This window comes from Coenobita brevimanus, chromosome 1 (assembly GCF_032717465.1).
Source record: "Coenobita brevimanus isolate Jiangsu-jjx chromosome 1, ASM3271746v2, whole genome shotgun sequence".
NCBI classification, from domain to species: domain Eukaryota; kingdom Metazoa; phylum Arthropoda; class Malacostraca; order Decapoda; family Coenobitidae; genus Coenobita; species Coenobita brevimanus.
Genome location: NC_136954.1, coordinates 59,352,463 through 59,368,489, shown reverse-complemented (window position 1 = coordinate 59,368,489; position 16,027 = coordinate 59,352,463). Strand labels below are relative to the sequence as shown.

The 16,027-nt window shown below is 43.2% G+C and overlaps 1 protein-coding gene across 1 annotated transcript in view; it reads right to left on the bottom strand.

Moving 5' to 3' along the window:
* Positions 1-16,027, bottom strand: part of LOC145399261 (serine/threonine-protein kinase SIK1-like) — a 102,816-nt gene that overhangs the window by 27,163 nt on the left and 59,626 nt on the right. Inside the window, exon 4 of the mRNA XM_080271957.1 lies at positions 14,641-14,756. Coding sequence (XP_080128083.1) covers positions 14,641-14,756 — 116 coding nt within the window. The remainder of the gene's footprint in view (positions 1-14,640; positions 14,757-16,027) is intronic.

The window sequence follows — 16,027 nt, the reverse complement described above, 5'->3', positions numbered from 1 at the left end:
TATTTAAAGCTTTATTAGTGTTGAAGATTGTGTGAGTGTGTAGCAGGCGTGTTTATGACGGATGTGCATGAATACCAGCATACTCGCACATACATACACACATACACGGACATGCACACGCTCCGTTTGTCTGTTAGTCTATGTCTCTCCCTCTCTGTCTGTGTCTGTCTGTGTGTCTGTGTGTCTGTCTGTCTGTCTCTCTCTCTCTCTCTCTCTCTCTCTCTCTCTCTCTAACACACAAAATCAATGCCAAAACAGCCAAAACAAGATTACACACACACACACACACACACACACACACACACACACACACACACACACTCACACACGCGCGCGCACACACACACACACACACACACACACACACACACACACACACACAATCAATGCCAAAACAGCCAAAACAAGATTACATACACACACACATACATACAAACACACACACACACACACACACACACACACACACACACACACACACACACACACACACAAATCAATGCCAAAACAGCCAAAACAAGATTACACACACACACACACACACACACACACACACACACACACACACACACACACACACACAAAATCGATGTCAAAACAGCCCCAAACAAGATTGCTCTGGTGTACACACACACACACACACACACACACACACACACACACAAATCAATGCCAAAACAGCCAAAACAAGATTACATACACACACACACACACACACACACACACACACACACACACACAAAATCGATGTCAAAACAGCCCCAAACAAGATTGCTCTGGTGTACACACACACACACACACACACACACACACACACACACACACACACACACACAAAATCAATGCCAAACACAAGATTTCTCGCACACACACAATCAATGCCACACCTACACCATATGACCGTAATCAGCTGGCTTTCGTGTGCGCTGACGTCACACTCACGATCACGATGACGTCACGCCTCACCTGTCACGCGATTGGCTGGTCACCAAAACACGGAGGACTACGTGCTCACTGATTGGCCGAGAGGTTATGACGTCACCAAAAGTCGAATATCGTGATTGGATGAGATGGTATGACGTCACCCGGGCTTTATTATCTTGGGAAATCGAAGAAACTGACTGATTACGAAGGGACAGTGATAAGGGAAGGGGAGGCTCTCATTGGGTAAGCTCTGACGTCACAAAAATCGAATCCCGTTAATAGCTGAGATGGTATGACGTCATCGAGACCTAGATCACGATATGGAAACCGAAACAACAACTGATTGGTTAAGAATGGGTGTCGTCATGGGTAACGATGAATTTGATTGGTTTAGCCTTTCAATCACAAAACATCTTCATTTTTTGTTTCTTTTCATTTTTTTTTCTCTTACCAAGCTATTTTTTAAACTTAGAAAAGATGTCTCGTAGTGGAGGGATCAATGAATGCTATGACTGGATTGGCTAAAGAGGCGTGACGTCATGAAACCTTAACAGAACGGGCAAAGAAAGTGTGACGTCATGAAAATCGAAGAAATTGATTACTGGAGAGTATGACGTCATTTCGAGTCATAATACAGGCTCAGATTACGTCATAGGATATAAAGGAAGCTGACTGGCTGAGAGGATGTGACGTCACGGAAATCCAGGCCTCCCATTGGCTGAGGCATCATGAAGGAGTTATGGCGTCTTGTGTCAGGAATGAAGGGGGGAGGGAAGGAGAGAGGGAGGAGGAGAAGGGAGGAAGAGAGTGATGGTAGAAGGAAAGGGAGGCGGAAGGAGAAAGAACAGTGAGAGGAGAGAGAGAGAGAGAGAGAGAGAGAGAGAGAGGGAGAGGCGGCAAGAGAATCATGCCGGGGGACAAGAAGGAATGGAGAAGAAAGAAAGAAAAGAGAAAGTGAGCGCAGAAGAGAGAAAAGAAAAAGAGAGGAGGGGAAAGGATGGGAAGGAATGGAAAAGAGGGAGAAGAAAGGGGAAGGAGAGGAAGAAGGAAGGGAAGGAGAAGGGGAGGGAGAGAAGGAAGCAAGAGGAAGGGAAGAAAGATTAGGTGAAGAAAGGGCTGGGAGAAGAGAGGGAAGGGAGAGGGGAGGAAAGAAGGGAGAGGATGGGGGAACACGAAGAAAGGGGGAGAGACAGTTGGGAGGAGGAAGAGGAGGAGGAGGAGGAGGAGGAGGGAGATCAAGAAGTGAGATGTAGAAAGTATGGATGGACAAATGAAAAAGAAAAGCATTAAAGACGTGGGGAAAAATGGAGAGAGAGAAATATGAAGGAAGGATGGAATGGAGGAGGGAAAGAGAAAAAAAAGAAAATAATAAAGGAGGGAGAGAGAAATGAAGGAAGGAAGGAAGGAGAATGAAATGGGAGGGAGGAAAGGAAGGAAGGAGAATGAAATGGGAGGGAAGAATGGAAGGAAGGAAGGAAACAAGGAAAGAAGGAAGGAGGGAGGGAGGGAGGGAGGGAGGGAGGAAAGAAGGAAGAAAGGGAGGGAGGGAGGAAAGAAGGAAGGAAGGGAGGAAGGAAGGGAGGGGAGGAAAGAGGAGTTAAGACACTGAGTGCAGGTTTATCCCTCAAATTGCGAGAGAGAGAGAGAGAGAGAGAGAGAGAGAGATGTGTGTGTGTGTGTGTGTGTGTGTGTGTGTGTGTGTGTGTGTAATGCTACTACATGCAACTACTTCTGTTGTGTGTGCATGTCTTTCTCTTAAGCTTTAAATCACACACGCACATTCTCTGTCTGTCTGTCTGTCTGTCTGTGTCTCTCTCTCTCTCTCTCTCTCTCTCTCTCTCTCAACTTTCAGTAATCACATGTTTGTGAGTTGCCTTGCTTGCTTGCATATTTACCTATTGACATACATACTGACTTTCCTACTTATATACTTACACACTCATTTAACTTCTTATATGCTGACTAACCTACTTACATAATGACTTACTTACATACTGGCTTAACATTTACATACTGACTTACAAACTTACCTACAGTACTTACATAAATACTGACTTGAGTATTTACATAATGACTCATCTACTTACATTAATACATGAACTCTTACATACCTACTTACATAAACACTTATGTATTGACTTTACTTACATACACATTTCCATACGGCTTAGTAAAAATAAAACTTACATTACTAGGCTGACCTCTGACCCTTCCAAACCGCCAGACCCAAATAACTCCCTTCGATGCGTAAGATCACGAGGTTAGGACACATGCGTTGAAATCCCGAGAAGCCTTTAAATTCCCAGAGGCCTTTAAATTCTCAGAGGCCTTTTAATTCCCATACCTTTTAATTCTCAGAGGCCTTTAAATTCCCAAAGGCCTTTAAATTCCAATAAACCTTAAATTTCCACAAGCGTTTAAATCCTCAGATGCATGTAAATTCCCAGAAGTCTTTAAATTTCCAAAAGCCTTTCAATTCTCGTAAGCCTTAAAATTCTCCTAAGCCTTTAAATTCTCGGAAGCATTAAAATTGCTAAAGCCTTTAAATTCCCAAAGGTCCTGAATTCTCGGAAGCCTTTAAATTCCCATAAGTCTTTAATTCTTGGGAGCATTTAAATTCCCGCACCCCTTTAAATTCCAGTAACCCTTTACATTCATAAAGGCATTTAATTTCCCAGAAATCTCTAAATTTCCAAGTCTTAAAATTCCCACAAACCTATAAATTTCCACGAGCTTTTCAAATCTGACAAGCCTTTCAATTCCCACACTACTGGCCCAAAGTCTCTCTCATTTTCGGTCAAAGTTCTCATAAAAAAAAAAAAAAAAAAGTTTCTCCCGCCACCAACTCTCATAAATGGCAGAAAAAGGGAAGTGTCAATTCCTTCATTAACACAGTCTTTTTTTCTTTCTGTTTTACGCATCCTATCTCCAGACGATTTATTCAGCTTTTGGGAGATTATTTGAACTGAAGGCGTTAGATATCCCCTCCATTGATCCCTATACCTGGCAAAGACCCCTCATCCCTTTCAGCTGAGTGTTGACTGTAGGACTAATTTAACTAGTAACCATGGAGATTCGTTTCGACCTCATATTTAAAACCCATCGAATTACAAGCACGACTTAGTATTCAAGCTCTAGGAGTGGCCCAGATGAGAACAAAATGATTATAGTATGGGGGTGTTACAGGCTAAATAAAAACGTCTAACTGAAACAAGAATACAATAAACAAAGACGTCATCGAACTGAAAGATTTCTCTCTCTCTCTCTCTCTCTCTCTCTCTCTCGTGAACTCTGGGATATGTAACACAATGACAGACGCAGATTTAAAAGGAAAAAGAAAAAAAGAAAAGAAAGAAAAGAATGAAATGTAGAAAACAAAGAAAGGAGGAAATGAAAAAAAAAGGGAAAAAGGAAAAAAAATAAAAAATGAAAATTCTGAAACCTAAGAAATGAATAATGATTTCATGCAAAACCGATGTCAGTCCCGTCAGTCACACGTCCTACCCTGGTGACGTCACGCCTGGGTCTGGCCTCTGATTCGTCCATAAACTTTAAGCCTTAACCCCGGTCCTACCACATTTATTACAACTTACTCTTGCTGGCTCACGACGATTGTATTCAGTTTAGGAAATGGCCTCTGGGGCTCAAGGAATTACACTCTTTAATTTAGTCCAGATTTTCGTCCTTTTGCAGTTTATTTTAAGTAGTTCAGTGAGAGAAAAAGACTGTGCTATGACTACATCTTCCCCATCTCACATTTATTACAGTTTATTTTTGCTGCCTCCTAACAATTTTATTCAGCTTAGGAAATGGCCTCTCGGTGTGAAGGAATTACACTCATTTACTTTCACTTGGTCAACATTTTCGTCTGTTTGCGAATGATTTTACGTAGTTCAGTGGGAGAAAAAGATAATGTTGTGACTCTACATCCCTTCCAAGGCGAGTGGCACCATATTCCAGTGTTAATCTACTTTTACAACTCCGAATTCAAGATGGAGAACTGCAGTTTTATGTCACGTGAAAGTAAAAAGGGGAACATTAATGTAAATTCTCTCAATTCAACGACATCCCTTCTTAGTTTATTTTTTCATGTAATCATGAAGGCACCAAATGCTAGAAGCCCCCCAAGAAAAAAGAAACAAAATTCAAGCTATATAATTCAACTTCCGACAGCAACCTAATAAAGAAGGGGTAAATGTATGTTTTTGGTAATCCGTCTAGTTCATAATCTCATTTCTAATCTGAACATAATCGTCTGCAGATAAGAAGAATAAACTTTTTAAAAATACGTCACCGAATTAAAGGCAATAAACGAGGAACAAGATTTCTAATAGTAAATAAAAGTGTGACGTACCCTAGGCCTGTAATGACTGTGATATATAATGGTAGTAATTGATGTTACTTTAATGGTATTAGTATTAGTAGTCTATAACTGTTGCTGTAACCTCATGTTTATGAGAATGTGAACCCAGTAGACTGCTGGCTGAAGTTGCCTCTCCTCCTGCAGTCCATCATCACCCTTCAGGAGATGAGGGGAAGGAGCGGAGTTGAGGGGCGTTTGCATAATGAGGCAGCAAAGCCGCTCAGCTATATCAGTGTCACCGCGCGAAGGTGTCCCTCTCCAGCACCAATGGTAAAGGTAAATGATGGTAGCAAAGCTTCGCGCTGACCTGAAATAAATGTATTAGTAAATGTGGTAGTTAAATTTATGTAACACGTTAATAATGGTTGTAAATGACTGTGGTGGCTTGTGATCATGTATGAGTAATTGTGGTGAATGTATGAATAATTGTGGTAGTTATAATAATTCCGTGACAAGAGTCCTTCTTTACAGTGAGCGTGGCTTCTACCTTTGACGTCATCACTCCTACCCTCCCTCTCCCCTTCCTTCTCCCCCTCCCCTCCTCCGCTTATGCCACCCCCTTCACCTCCTACCTCTCCTCCATCCGCCCCCCCTCTATTACATCCTTTCACTGGTCCTCCTACTCCTCCCCCTCCCCTGTGTCTTCTCCCTCCTTCCCTCCTATGCTTCTTCCTCCCCTCCCCTCCCTCACTCCTATCCTCTGTTTCTTTCTTTCTTCTCCTCCCCTTCCCCCTTCCTTCCCCTCTCTCCTACGTCACCCCCTTCGCCTCCAACCTTTCCTCCCCTCCCCCCTCTCCTCCCTTCACATCCTTCCTCTGTTCCTGCTCTCCCAGTCCCCCTCCTTCACTCCCCTGTGCCTCTTCTCCCCCTCCCTCCCCACTGTCCTCTCCTTCGCTTCTCCCTCTGCTTATCCCCTCTCTCCCTCCTTCACTTCTCCCTTGTGTCTCTTCTTTCCCCTCCCCCCCTTTCCTCCTCAAATTATTTCTCCCTTCCATCATCTATCTTCCCCCCTCCCTGTCCTCTCCCTTCCTTAGCTTTTTTGTTGTTGTTTCTCTCTCTCTCTCCCTTCCTCTCTCTCTCTCTCTCTCTGTGTTCTTTCTTCCTTCCCTCCCATTCCCAAATTATTCCTCCTTCCCATTTCCCCCTTTCTGCCTCTCCTCTCCTCTCCTCCCCTTCACTCCCTCCTTTGTCGCTCTGTCCCTACTCCCTCTTCTCCACTCCTCTCCCTCTCCTCTTCCCTCACGTCACTTCTTTCCTACCCCCTCCACCTCACGTTCTCTCCCTTCTCCTTCTTACTTTCTTCCTCCTACCTCTTCTACTCTTCCTAACCACCCCCTTCCCTAAACCATCTCCCTTCCCCCTCTCTTCGTTTCACATCCTCCCTTTCTTCCTACCTTACTTTTTCTCTCCTTTCCTCCAATTTCACCCTCCTCCCCTCTCTCTCTCTCTTTCCCTCCCCCCCTCCTTGCTTCCTTCTCTTTTCTTCCTTCCCTCCCTTCCCTCGTTCCCTTCCTTCTCTGCTCTCTTCCCTCAGCTTAAAAAAGAATAGGAACAAATTTTTTTTTTCAGCTTACGAGATTCACAAAGACGATTTTATTCAGCTTAGGAGAGTGAGAACAGACGATTCTATTCAGCTTAAAAGAGTGAGAACAGACGATTTCATTCAGCTTGGGAGAGAACAAACGATTTCATTCAGCTTAAGAGTGAGGACAGACGATTTCATTCAGCTTAGGGGAGTGAGAACAGACGATTTCATTCAGCTTAGGAGAGTGAGAACAGACAATTTCATTCAGCTTAGGGGAGTGAGAACAGACGATTTCATTCAGCTTAGGAGAGTGAGAACAGACGATTTCATTCAGCTTAGGAATGAGAACAGACGATTTCATTCAGCTTAGGAAAGTGAGAACAGACGATTTCATTCAGCTTAGGAAAGTGAGAACAGACGATTTCATTCAGCTTAGGAAAAGTGAGAACAGGCGATTTAATTCAGCTTAGAAAAGTGAGAACAGACGATTTCACTCAGCTTAGGAGTGAGAACAGACGATTTCATTCAGCTTAGGAGTGAGAACAGACGATTTTATGCATCTTAAGAAAGATATAGAAATGGGGGATTAGATACGCCCTTCATTAACCCCTTCAGTACGAGGATGCCTCTTCCTCCTCCTCTCCCTCGCTTCTGTCCCTCCGTACCTGCCTTTCAGTCCCTATCTTACCTATTCCATTTCTCTCTCTCTCTCTCTCTCTCTCTCTCTCGTTGTTCCTTCCTTCTCTCCTATTTTGACTCCTACTCCCAATTCTCACCCTCCTCTCCCTCCCCTTTCCTCTCTTCTCCATCCCCCTCTTTCTCTTTACCCCCTCCTCTGCCTCAGTTTATGCCTCCCACCCTTTTCTCTCTCCAATCTTTCTCCCCTGCCTTTCCTTCGCCCTATCATCCCTCCCTCCTCCATCACCCCCTCCTTCTTCACCTCCCACCCTTTCCCTTCCACCTTCCTCTTTCCTCCCCACTTCCCCTTCCCTATTCACCCCCTTCCATCGTCTCCCTTCCTATTCTACCTCCCCCTACTGTCTCTCCCCCTCCCCCTCCCTTTCCTTTACCCTACTCTACCCATTCCGTCCTCTCCCTCCTTTCCCCCATTCTACCTCCTCCCCCTCCCCCTCTCCCTCCCCCTCCTCCTTCTCCCCTCACCTATTCTACCCCCTTCCCCTCTCCTTCCCATTCCCCCTTCCCCATGACCCCTTCCCCCACTTTTTGACCCCCGCTGACGTCATCACAAACTCGGCATGCTATTGGTCCAACTGAAACGTGTAGGAGGGCTGTGATTGGTGGAGCCTACAGCCAAGATTATGTGGAGAGAGAGAGAGAGAGAGAGAGAGAGAGAGAGAAAGTACCTGTTCATTACCTTCCTCTCTCCCTCCCTTCCTCTCTCTCTCTCTCTCTCTCTCTCTCTCTCTCTCTCTCTCATGACGACCGCAGAATACGGAGATGAAGATCGAGAACGATGGACTGGAGAATTGCATGTGTTAGGGCGCCTGAGAGTGGTAATAGATAGACAGATAGATACATATATAGATATAGAAAGGTAGATAGATAAACGGACAGCGACAAACAGACATGTAGACAGGTGGGCAGATAGATATATGAATGGATAGACATACAGACAGACAAGGATAAACAGACAGACGAACTGACTGATAGAGACAGACAGAGAGAGAAACAGACTGACAGATAATCACATATAGAAAGATAAACAGATGATACGTATAGACTGATAAATGAATAGTTAAGCAGATGCACGAAATGAGAGAGACAGACAGACAGACAGACAGACAGACAGAGACAGAATTTAGATACACGGATAACTAATTCGTGTTTATTATTCATGTATCGTTAATAACATACATACAAACACACACACACACACCATTCAACCCATATGTGGGTCAATGTTAGGTGAGTCATCGCCGATTAAAGGTATTTCACACAGGTGGAATATAATTTGCAGTTAATGTGTGTGTGTGTGTGTGTGTGTGTGTGTGTGTGTGTGTGTGTGTGAGAGAGAGAGAGAGAGAGAGAGAGAGAGAGAGAGAGAGAGACTTTAGTAGTAGCAGTAGTTGTTGTAACATTACATATAAAGTAAAAAAAAAAAATCACTATACTACAGTACAAAAACGAGAATTAATATGAACAAAAGAGTAATAAAAACGTCCAGTATACGAAAATCTCGTCAGTAAAAACAGTTACAAACGTAATCTGGCTACAAATGCAGTTACAAATAAGGAATACGCTATGCAAAGAAAAAAAAAATCGAGGGTTACTGTGACGTCACGAACAAAGCGCTGTGATTGGCTGGGAGTGGGGCGAGCCGACCAATGAGTGGCCAGGGGGAGTGGCTTAGATTAAAAGCCACGGATTTTTTATGATTATATTCGTATTTTCATCGCTATTCTCATTATCTCCGATATCTTCACTACAACTGCTGCTACTACGACAACTACTACCACTATTTTCAGCATCCTTCTGAACCTTGACCATTACTAGAACAGCATTAATATCAAAATAGGCCTATTATCAATTTTGTTATCTTATACATTACCTTAAATTAAATATCATTATTTTACATTTTACAGTATCTAATACTGTGCTATATCATTTTCATTACTACTGCTACAAGTCTACTTCCTCCTCCTCCTTCTACTACTATTACACTGCTACTACTACTACTACTATACTACTACTACATCCACAGTCACTACTACTACTACCACAACCACTGCAACTAATTATATGTAGGCGGCTTTGTGTGGCTTCACCTTAACATGACGTCATACACCCTTCCTTCCTATTTCTTTCTTTCTTCAGTTATCCTCACCCCCCCCTCTCTCTCTCTCTTATATATATATATATATATATATATATATATATATATATATATATATATATATATATATATATTCCTATTTTTCTTGCATTTTGTCTATTTCTTTCTCCTTTATTTCATCTCTTTTTTTATTCTGGTCTTCATCTGGATCATTTTTTTTCTTTATATTTCTTTCTTTCTTTCTCCTCTCTTCTGCACTTTCTTGGTTTCTTTCACTTTTTTAAATAACTTTTGTCTTCCTTATTCACTCCTCTCCTTCCTGTCTTTGTTCTTCCATTCTTTCTACAATATTGTGCTTCTTTCTTCCTTCTTATTTTAACTCAGTCTCAATATCTAGCTCCTTCCTTTCCTTCATCCCTTCATCCTCTCTCCCTCCTTCCTTTTCTTCTTGTTTCAACTCAATTTCTATAGCTAATTCCTTTAATCTTCCCTCCTCCCCTCCTTGCTTCTACTTAATATCTATAACTTTTCTTTCCTCCTCTCCTCCCCTCCCCCTCCTTACCCCTTCCTTTCCCCTCCATCCCTCTCGGGGTAACTTACGACCCCGATGACGTCATGTAAATATCTCGATTACGCCCCCACTCACTGGCTGGAACCGCGTGACGTCACAGGCTCCCCTTCCCCTCATTGGTCCAGATTTTCAAACACATGGCCAGCTTGAGTCCGGATTGGCTCAAGATCAAATCACGTCACAAGCAACTCTTTTCTTGGTTGACTAAGACTTCAGACACACGGCAAACTCGCGTCGTGACTGACTCAGGATCAAATTACGTCACAAGCAGCTCTCCCTCGATTTGCTGACATTTGAAACACGTGGAATCCGGCGTAACATCTGGCTTAGAATCACAAGACGTCACAAGCAGCTCCTTCCCTATTTCAAACACGTGACAGATGACGTCACTGACTCCTTCACTCTGTCTCGGTCCAAATTTCAAACATATGAAGACGACCGCGTGATTGACTTTACATCACGTGACGTCACAAGCAGCTCCTCCCACCAGTATATCAAACACGTGGAAGGCTCGCACCACCTTTGAATCAGGATCGAATGACGTCAAAATTTCGTCTCTGTGATTTGTTAACCCGCTGAATAAAATGACGAATGATTTATTTTTGTTAGTACCAGATGATTTTTATCCAACTAAAGGCTCGGCTCTAAAAGTGAAGGGGAAATTGAAGGGTACAGTATATCTAGCAAGAATAAAGGAGAAAAAGACGTCATCACAATAAAAATAAAAAAAATAAAGTTACTGTACTGAGCTTAAAAGAAAGTGCTCCCCAGAAAAGGAACACCACTGGAGCAGACTCGGATGACGTCATGAAGGCTAACCTCATTGGCTTGGGATTAGGTGACGTCACGAGATGAACACCTGCGTTACTGGACATTAACCACTTTTTTACACTGACGTCTAATATGCATTCTTGGTATTACTAGATGATTTTACCCAGCTTCAGAGAGACTTAAACCAGTTGAAAGGGTTTGATACAGCCTTATTCGTCCGCTTCAGTACGAGAGGATTTCCCTAAGCTAAATAAAATCGTCTGTAAGTAGCAGGAATGAACTACGAAAAGACATCACCGAAATCAAGGGGTGAACCATTTCGACTGCGACTTCTTTTTTCATTTGTTTTTGTCTTCTTCCTATTATTATTATTATTATTATTATTATGATTATTATTATTATTATCATTATTATGATTATCATTATTATTATTATCATCATTATCACATCATCTGCTCTTCCTCCAACTCCTCCCCCTCCTCTTCATTATCATCATTCTCCCCCCTCCTCCTCCTTCTCTCCTCCTCCTCCTATTCTTGTTGCTGTCAGACGATTTTATTCAACTGGAAGCAGCACGAATACATAGGAAAACTACGTCATCAGACTGAAGGTGTGTGTGTGTGTGTGTGTGTGTGTGTGTGTGTGTTATCATCTGCCAACACCATTTTCTTTATTCATCCCCGTCACAAATAAATAATAAAACGTTTCTGACATCAATCTAACCTCATGGATAAGAATTACGTGGCCAGAATGAATTACGTGACGTCACACATTAATCTATATTCAAGGTTAACTCTCTCTCTCTCTCTCTCAACTACCGCCACTGAAGGATTATTGTACTGAAGACATGCCCTCCAGCAGTGGAGGCGTTAGACAAGGCTAGAGAGAGAGAGAGAGAGAGAGAGATGGCAGTGAAGTTTAATACTGAAAACAGACTCAGGATTTGCTTTTATATAAACCCTTCAATACGACACTTCTTTCCACACCTTAATAAAATCGTCTGGAGTAAAGAACAATATCTGACTGTCATCGTATTGAAAGGGCTAACGGAGATTTTTATTTTTAAGCGAGACTCAAGGGTTTTGGTAAGGCTAAATTACGTCACAAAAAATTAATGACGTCACAAAAACCTCTTAATTGGCTATGGCTATAATGGCGTCATATTATCTAAGGAGTTAATTGGCTAAAGCTATAGTGACATCATAATAACGATGCTGTAAACTATTGAGGTTATAATTACGTAAAAAATAACCCAGCTCTTAATTGCGTAAGGTTATAATGACGTCACGAAATCCACGCTCCTAACTGGCCACTGCTAATGACGTCACAAAGGGCCGTGTTCCCATTGGCCAAGGATACAGTGACGTCACAAAATCCAAGCTCCTTACTGCCTAGGGTAAAATGAAGTCACAAAAATAAAGCCTTTGATTGGCTAAGGGTAAAATGACGTCACAAATGGCTGTGATCCCATTGGCTGAGGGGTGGTGACGTCAATGGGATTCCACGCTCCCATTGGACCGCCTCTCTGACGTCAAAGCTGGGGTTGCGTGCTGAGTCAGTGTGTGTGTGTGTGTGTGTGTGTGTGTGTGTGTGTGTGTGTGTGTGTGTGTGTGTGTGTGTGTGTGTGTGTGTGTGTGTGTGTGTGTGTGTGTGTGTGTAATATCTGATGTCTGTTTAGGAACGTACGGAGGAATATTTGTGTGTGTGTGTGTGTGTGTGTGTGTGTGTGTGTGTGTGTGTGTGTGTGTGTGTGTGTGTGTGTGTGTGTGTGTGTGTGTGTGTGCAATATCTGATGCCTGTTTAGGCAGGTAGGGATGAATATGAGTGTGTGTGTGTGTGTGTGTGTGTGTGTGTGTGTGTGTGTGTGTGTGTGTGTAATATCTGATGCCGGTTTAGGTTGGTAAGGATGAATATTTGTGTGTGTGTGTGTGTGTGTGTGTGTGTGTGTGTGTGTGTGTGTGTGTGTGTGTACTGACGACAGCTGCTCACGAATGTCAGGTATGTGTGTACGTATCTATATATTATGTGTAAAAATATTTGTATGTTTTGTACACCCATGAATGGCGTTTGTGTACGTTCTTACAAGGCTGTGGACTGTTTCTGTTTACATGTGCGTGTATGTGTCTCCATGTAGGTATGTGAATGGATGTGTGTGTATGTCCATGTGTGTGTTGGCTGGAGAGGATTAAGGTGGAGGTGTGTGTGTGTGTGTGTGTGTGTGTGTGTGTGTGTGTGTGTGTGTGTGTGTGTGTGTGTGTGTGTGTGTGTGTGTGTGTGTCAGAGCCTATCATTGCACGTGCGGGTGAGTAAGAGGGTGTGGGTGTATGCAGGTGAGAGAGAGAGAGAGAGAGAGACAGACAGACAGACAGACAGACAGACAGACAGACAGACAGATAGACAGACAGACAGATAGACTGATAGATACAGGGACAGACAAACATATGCACGATCGATTAACCAATTTTGATATGTAATTGGTGAGAAAGACAGGAATATGCACAGACAAACAAAGAGATATACTGAAAGACAGACGGCTATATAAAGACACACTGATAGATAGATAGAGAGGATAGACAGAGAGGTAGACAGATAATATGGTAATACAGACAGATAGACAAACAGATAATAACAGTGACAAATACATATACTGATACTGTATTTGTCAAGGTACAGACTGGTAGATCAACAAACAGACAGGCAAATCGATTCACCCTACACACATTCTCGGCTTGCCTAATGCACATTACTAAAACGCACACACACACACACACACACACACACACACACACACACACACACACACACACACACACTTATCCTACCAACCATCAATACCAAACATAAAATCCCAGTTACCCAAAAATCGAACGCTACCGGGCTCCCAGCAACGAATAGTAAATAATATCCCAGTACCTAATATCTCAGTTCTCCTAACACCCAATACCTCAATAACCTAATACTACCCACCCCCTAATACCCTCACGGTGTGCCCAAATACTCTAATATCTAATACTTAAGGTGTACTGGCCTTAAAACTTTCCAGTACTCCCAATACTTCAAGTCAAATTTGTTCAACATCCAGTAGCCTAGTGCTCTAATATTTCTCTCTCTCTCTCTCTTTCTCTCTCTCTCTCTCATACAAAGCTATCCGTACTAACAACAACAGCCAAAACCACAAATCCTGCATCAATTTACCTACCTTTAGCCGAAATACAGTTGCTGATTCCTTCAATATGGTAGCTATTCATTTTATCATTATTAACACCGGATTCCATTACTGTATTTAGTTTACAACAGAAAATTACCTCTCGGACGATATTAAGGTGTGATAGGAAGGATAAATCGACCAAGGAAAGGTATTTGGGAGATTTCTAAACCCAGAACACTGCCCACTGAATTAGTAGGTAGTAAAAATGAGAAGTTAGATAACCTCATCTCCTTCTATACTGGGCGCTGGCTAACCTTACCTTGAGGTCTGTTACTGAATAAATGACCTGACCTGACCTTGAAGCCCTTGTTACTGAATATTATGCGTGACCTATATTTACCCTGAGATCTGGGACTTTACAAGGAGTGACCTAACCTTGCAGTGAGATTACTGGTACTTAATAACGACCTAACCTTGCTGTGAGATCTCTAGTAATGACCTAACCTTGATCTCTGGTCCATAATTCTGGGTGACCTAATCTTACCTTGAGGTCTCTGTGAACGATGTGTCTGTCGTGGCAATACTGGACGGCCGACAGGATTTGCCAGAACTTACGCCGCGCCAACCCCTCCGTCATACGCCCGTACCTCGCGATGTAGTCTGCAGCAGGGAGAGGCAGACGGTTTATAGGGGGTTGGATGAGAGGCAGACAGAGACAGAGAGGTTATGGAAGGGTTAGAGGGGGTCAACGAAAAATCCCTTCATTATACATCCGTACTTCGCAATGTAATCTGCAGGGGGGGCAGAGGCAGACGGTTTATAGGGGATTAGATGAAATTTAGAGAGAGAGAGAGAGAGAGAAAATTATGGGTCCTAGCTTAAAGACGTAAAGCATTTAGGCCTAACACACACCTCTTTCCTCCCTCCCTCTCCCTCTTCTTTTGCTCTCCCTCTCCCTCCTCTCTCTTTCTCACTTTTCCCCTTCCTTTCCCTCCCTCCTCACCTCTTTCTCTCCCTCTTCCCCCCCCCTCCCTCCTCTTTCTCTCTCTCTTTCCTCTTTACATCTACTCCTTCCCCTCCTGTCCCCCCCTCTCTCTCCTAGCTAGGCCTACATCTTCAAGGTCAAGGCCCATCCCACTGCCAAGACGTAGAGCTGGGGAGGGAGGGGAGGGGGAGGAAAATAGTTGGAGGAAGATGGAGAGGTGGAGAAAATGGAGGGGAGGAATGTGATGGAGGGGCTGTGAGTTGGCAGGGTGGAAGAACAGGGCTAAAGAAGAGGACAGTGACAGAATAAGTGAAGGATGAAGGAGTCGTGCTGTGGATGGATGGATGGATGGATGGATGGACAGACAGAACGATAAAGGTAGACAGATAGAAGGACAATAAGACAGACAGATAGATACACACACAAACACGCAAACACACACACATACACACACACACACACACACACACATACACACACACACACACACACACACACACACACACACACACACACACACACACACACACACAATGAGAGATGATAAAAAGACAGACAAATCCACTGTTAAACACAAATGAAAAACAGACATATATTATGAGAGTAGGGTCTCTGATAGAAGAAGAAGCAGACAGAGAACAAAATGGTGAAGTGTATGAGGAAGGGCTCATGAGAGTGGCGTAGGTGAATGAAGGGGAGGTAAACCGAGATCGAGGTGGTGTGGAAAAAGGTGAAAATTAAGAGAGAGGTGATTTATGAGTTGGGTGGTTGGAAGGAAAGGCAGACCAAGGCAGGAGAAACATAAGGAATTGATAGGGTCGGTAAAGGAGGTTGGCCAAGAATAAGGTGGAGGAACAAAGCTCCGAAGTATTCTGAGGAAGGCGTATGAGATGACGGTAGGAAGATGAAGGAGAGGTGGATAGAAGGAATGGAAGAAGGAGAGGTA